The sequence below is a fragment of the Tiliqua scincoides genome, chromosome 1 (genome assembly GCF_035046505.1).
Source record: "Tiliqua scincoides isolate rTilSci1 chromosome 1, rTilSci1.hap2, whole genome shotgun sequence".
In the NCBI taxonomy this organism is placed as follows: Eukaryota; Metazoa; Chordata; class Lepidosauria; order Squamata; family Scincidae; genus Tiliqua; species Tiliqua scincoides.
In genome coordinates, this window is record NC_089821.1 from 300,966,814 (window position 1) to 300,972,813 (window position 6,000).

The 6,000-nt window shown below is 40.2% G+C and overlaps 1 protein-coding gene across 1 annotated transcript in view; it reads left to right on the forward strand.

Moving 5' to 3' along the window:
• WDR20 (WD repeat domain 20) overlaps window positions 1-2,959 on the forward strand; it is a 49,964-nt gene extending 47,005 nt beyond the window's left edge. The window contains exon 4 of the mRNA XM_066629216.1: window positions 2,161-2,959. Within this exon, the coding sequence (XP_066485313.1) occupies window positions 2,161-2,214 (54 nt within the window). The 3' untranslated portion in view covers window positions 2,215-2,959. The remainder of the gene's footprint in view (window positions 1-2,160) is intronic.
• Window positions 2,960-6,000: the final 3,041 nt, after the last annotated feature.

Sequence of the window (6,000 nt, forward strand, 5' to 3'; positions counted from 1 at the left end):
AATTCTTGCTAATTCCATACTTTATTCAAAGTGTGTACTTTCTCACAGTGCCTCTTAAATGTCAACGTAGTTTCTGGTAAAGGCTTCTCCATGGCTTCAAGATCAGGGACTGTTTCAGTAGTGCTTTCTGAATAGGTAGGTCAGAGCCAGAAAGAGCTCCTGTAGATTCTGAAGAAGGGTTTAATTCTACATTACAATTGCACTTGGATCTTGAGTTTGACTGGGAGATGAGGGAAGACAAAGTTCCACAGTTCAGTGTAAGGTGAAGGAAGTTGAGGAATTTCTCTGTATAGATACTTAAAATAGAACACCATTTTTAGTGAACTCCAGGGTTGAGTTTAGCTTTCCTATTAATATACTTTAATGTATGAAAGAGTAGAGGAAGGCACAAATGGAAATGTTCAGTTTGATTCTGTTTTTCCAGAACTAATCTTAGTTTCTCAATCAGAAACTGGTTCTATAAATGATTATAAAATGTTAAGGCAGATCAAGATTACTTGCTGAACTTGAAATGAGTTGATCTTAATTGGTTTACCAAAGCTTACAGTTGAAAACAATTCCTAATTTGGAAATGGTGCACTGTGGGTGCCATTTGCATCAAAATCCTTTATTAGTGTTTCCCCTTTGCAATCTGGTTGCAAGGAATGTAGTAGCTCATTAAAAGAGGGACTTTTCCCCAGGATGTGTTTTGTGCAGTGTTAGGACATAGGACATTGAACCATGTAATCTGCTAGCTGAGTAGATCTTCAAGTTGGGTGGTCTCAATTATACTACTTAAAGAAAGGACCAGGGAGAAGGCTTTCCTAGCCAGCAGTGCTGTTCTGCGGTTTTCAAACTCTGGATGCACCCTCCAGTCCCTGCAGCAGCCGTCCCTGTGTGAGGGGAGCCCTGTGCATGCACCTGCAGGGCACCCCAGGTCAGGGAAAGGGAGAGTGGAGTGATCTGCTCTGCCTCCGCAAAAGCAGAAGCGGAGTGTGATGGCCCCACTCTCCCTTTTCCTGACCTGCGGTGCCCTGCAGGTGCATGCACAGGGCTCCCCGCACACAGGGACGGCTGCTGCAGGGACTGGAGGGTGCACCCCAGTCCCTGCAGCCCCATCCGAAGGGAAAGCGGAGCGATCATGCTCTGCTTCCGGTTTTGCAGAGCGGGGCACAATCGCTTAGCTTTCACTTTTTCTGACCTGGGGAGCTCTGCCGAAGGTTACGCAGGGCTCCCTGCACCCCCATGAGGCTGCAGGAGACTTGGGCAAGTGCACCCAAGCCCCTGCAGCCCCCCTGAGGGGCGCAATTCTGCGGATCGTGCAGCTGCCTTCCCCGTGTCCTGGCTGCCCCACCCCTTAAGGGGGCAGAGACCAGGACCCACAGGCTGGGGCATTGTGATGCCCCAGTTTGAGTACCACTGAGTGCTGTTCTTCTGGAAAAGGTTTAACAGGTTGCAGGATCTATTCTTGTCCGTGGAAGGAATAAGGTGGCTATGAGACGCTCCATTTGCTGTTTGAACCAGTTGATGCATGTATGAGTTTAGCAGCTTGGCCTGGGATGATTAGTCAAGGTTAAGTCTGTTCTTCATGGGTACGAATGATGTGTCTACAGAAAGCACCAGTAATCTGACAGAGAATTCTCCTTGTTCCTAATGGTTTGGTACTATAACTTAGAAAAGCTTCAGAAGCTTCAGGATAAAACCTGAAACAGAACCTTACTCCTTACAGCATATTCCTATTGTGTCCTCTTGTATGAAAACAATCCTGTGACCCTATTAAGCCTTAACACTGTTGTTGCAACTCAAGTTTTCATAAAATAGAGCCCACTTAGATGTCCTAAGATTACCATGCATTTGCTGATGTGGACTCAGAAAAGCTTCTGTCATACTAAAATCTGCTGATTTCTACGTCCCACGGGATCTCATGTTTTGTTAGAACAAACTAAAATGTTCATCAAAAAGACATCTCTTGGAATTCTAACTGGTTTAATCTTGAATGTTGCTTTCAACTAAGCTACCTGGTAAAAATGTCAATCATTCACATAAGACTCTTGAACTATGCGATCTTCCAGTTATAAATCAGAATATTCAAATACATTGTGTACTGAATCTGCAAACGTAACTTTTTAAAAACAATGTTGGCTTCTTTTGCTGGATTAATGTAAATTGCTTTGTTTGCAGGGTTTATTGCCATCCCAAAACCAGGCCAATTCTCCAAGTGGAACTGTAGTATAGTCATCATACTCCTGCTAGCAAATCTTTGAAAAAAGAACAAGAAGTAATGGCAATGGGACCAGGAGCTGCTGTTCAGCCAGAAAGCATCACAAATTCTTAAAGGCAGAGTGTAAACTTGGAGTTATGTGAATCACATAGTGTTCTACAAAAATAATGTAATGTTCTTTTTACAACTAATATTTTTAGGCTGCTCACCCAAAGAAGAATTTTGCTTAAAAGTGCTTCTTCCGGTGTGGCAATAAAAAAAAAAAGCTCAACTTTTTCCAGTTTCTTTATACTTTTCGAGTTCAGTGTAATTTAAAAAAATAAAAGATTATATAGAGAGAGAGATAAGTGTAAAATAGAATGTTTCTTAAATTCAAGTAAATTTAATGGTTATATAAATTAGTACATCACTGTTGTCGGGTTTTTGCACTGATTCTTTTTTTAACCAGAGATGGTTAGTCTGACATACTCTCATGCAAAATGAAAGTCATTACTTTCTGACTTAAATGTTATTCAGGAATATGGATGCTGCAATCATAGTTTTTCTTTACAAAAAAAAAAAGATTGTTTGCACTTAAATAGCTTAATGCTAGTAAAGAATTACTTTTCAGTGGGTGTTTGGACACCCTGTAAAGCTATGTTATGGAGAAGAGATCCTTTGTATCTATTAAACTTTTAATTTTAATAATGTTTTCAACTACAATCAGATCTGTATTATATGTGTAAATAATGTAATTCAGTGATTGGGGGAGATATTGGTCATTACACTAGTAATTTTCATCATTTAAGAAAGTGATATTTCTCAGAAAATACATATTAAACTATCTTGAATATGCAGTTTTGTTTACATTCTGTTTAAATTAAATCAATTTTGTTGTAATTATTTTGAATGGAATGTTTTTGGTACAGATATGGTCTATTTCTTGTACAATATATTCCTTTGACACTTTGCTCAGGTTCACTAGCTATTTAATTGGGTTTACCTTTACTAGGAAACATGGCTCTGCACTTTATTTTATGTACATCTTTTCCTCTGAATGTATTGTTCAGAACACTACACTAATTTTTAATAAGCCAAGTTTCAGTTTCACAAATGTTGGTCAGTTAATAGTGATACTGTAAATTTTCATATTAAGAATGCATAGCTTAAAGTCTGTTAATGCTAGAAGGAACATGTGAATATTTAAAATTATTGTAATACACTGAAATAAGTCTACCACAGAAAAGAGTGCCAGAGTGCAATTTACGAGAGGAAAAAAGATGCCTTGGGCTGGAAGATTTAAGAATTTAAATGCTGCTTGATTAGTTACTATTAAACAAACTTGAACACATTAAAGGCTGTAGTATCCCATCTAGTTTTTCCTCCACTGCTAGACAGCAAAAAACTATGACAGGATTCTTTTTCTCTCAATATAAGAGAGCCTGCCTTGCAACTTCAAGCCCAGATCTGGGCACCCACATGGCTGCAACATCCTCTTCTCTTCACTCCCCCATCATGCTGAGATGTACAAACTGCAACCCACAGAGCCTATTTTTAAGATATGTACAACTAACCGTCTTCACCCAAAGCTTGGAACTTTAAATGTAGGTTATCACAATAGCACAAAGGGGTAGGGGTGGTTGTTGTGGGAGGTGGTAGTTTTGTCTGAGTCGACTTGGCTTAGTTCCAGTCCAGCAAATTCACTACCTGGCTTCATAAATAGTTTGTGGAACTACAGTTTGCTATGATATCCAAACCAGGAAACAGCATTTTGAGTGCTTTCTACGAACCAGGATTGCAAAGAATAGGGCAGGAGTGAATGCTTTGCGTTCCTTGCGCATTACCACTTCAAAATGCAGTGGTGATTTGCACAGGGATGTGATGTCTAAGCCAGGCCAGTATGTTTGCACAGTTAGTTCTGCTGCTTGTTTGATTGGAAAGTCTGCAACTCTGTAAATGTCTATGTCCCCTTTCACTGTATGGTGATTCACTTTTTAAACTTCAGGATTTTTCCAGAAGCAGTTTGATGCAGTGTGGGAAGCTAATATGAAAAACAATTGCACTGTGTGAGCCCTTAGAATCAAAAGTGTAGCTTTCTGGATTCTTCCAAGACTCATTTTAAACTATATACAGGGAATAACTGGACATTTCAATTTTTAAACCTGAAAGAGAACACAGAAGCACTGAAAAGCTGTGCTCATCACTGCTCATTTTTAGATTCTGAAGAAAAACAAAAGGACTTTGAGCTGTAGTATGTTGGAGGCAGATAGGCCAGTGAGCACATCTGCCTTTATTATTCATTTGCAGTATGCTGCTATTCTAAGAGATGGGGCAGAGGAAGTAACAAAAGCTCCCTTGCCTTAAACCTCTTTGGGCACCCTGTAGTGGGGGAGATGGGGTATAAATTAGTTCTTGGGCATGTTCTTAGTTGTTCCAGACAAGTGTCTATTTACAAGCACGCTTGCAATTCATATCCACCTTTTTACAGAACAGTATTGACAACAAGAAAAGCTGTATATGTAACTGCATCTCATGTAACTTTCCGCTCTACATAACTAAAGGAATCATTTAAAGAAAAACTGAAATGTTTCATCAGAATCTCAGTTTTTCAATAAAATCAGCAATATAGTTGATTCAGTAACCAAGAGACAGCTGTACTAAGTAGCATGAAGGCTATTTTAAAATTTTCTGCCTTTCCCTTTGTTTAAATATGAGTAGTATTTGCTTGGAATGGTGTTTAAAGCATAATGGAGGACAGCCATTCTTCAAAATGCATGGGAACCTGTGTATGAATTTCAGTTTTGGACCTGGCTCTAGAGCAGGAGTCTCCAAACCCTGGCCCGGGGGCCAGAAGTAGCCCGCGGCCAATCTCTGATCCCCTGAGAAACTCTGGCCCAGTTGCCCAAATACAACCTGTAGTTATACTTGTACGGTTGGGGAATGGGGGTCAATTTAAGTGTGTGCTTTATTTCTTAGGCTTTTTTGGTGCTTGGAGAAATCCTGGCCATTCGCACCCATGCATTTATTCATTAATCTAAGTTCCATCTTTAACGTATTTAAATTTTATTATTAATTTTTTTCTGGCCCTCGACACTGTACCAGATATTTGATGCAGCCCTTTGGCCGAAAAGTTTAGAGACCCCTGCTCTAGAGGGCTGTACAGGGATTCTTAACCCATTCTGAAAAAGCCCCCCCCCCCCATCTTCTTGGTGTATCAGAAACAAGCTCCATAAAGGACAGCTGTATAGTAAGTGCCCCTGTGCACCTGTAAGCTTTTGCATAAGTTGGAAGAGTTCTTTAGGAGACACATCAGTAAAGAAATATACTCTTTTTGGTTCTTGTCAAGTAAAATCTTTCTGGATATGCATAATCAATTTTCTCACTTCTGTAGGTCGCCAGCATCCGAACTGTTTGCAAGCTGTGCTAAACATTAACATTTCACACTAGAAAATCTGAATTACGTGAGCTGACTCATCAGCTAAGTTACTTGCATATTCTTGATTTTGGGTTCTGCTGTCCACAGGGAGGGATGAACAGCTATGGAGGAATCCCATTCGTTGACCATAGGAAATTGTATTCTGCTCCTCCTGTGATGTCCTCCTGAGATAAAAGGAGACTTAGAGATGGCAGAGAAATTAAATGAGTTCTTTGCATCTGTCTTCACGGCAGAAGACCTCGGGCAGATACCGCTCCCCGAACGGCCCCTCCTGACCGAGGAGTTAAGTCAGATAGAGGTTAAAAGAGATGTTTCAGACCTCATTGATAAATTAAAGATCAATAAGTCACCGGGCCCTGATGGCATACACCCAAGGGTTATTAAG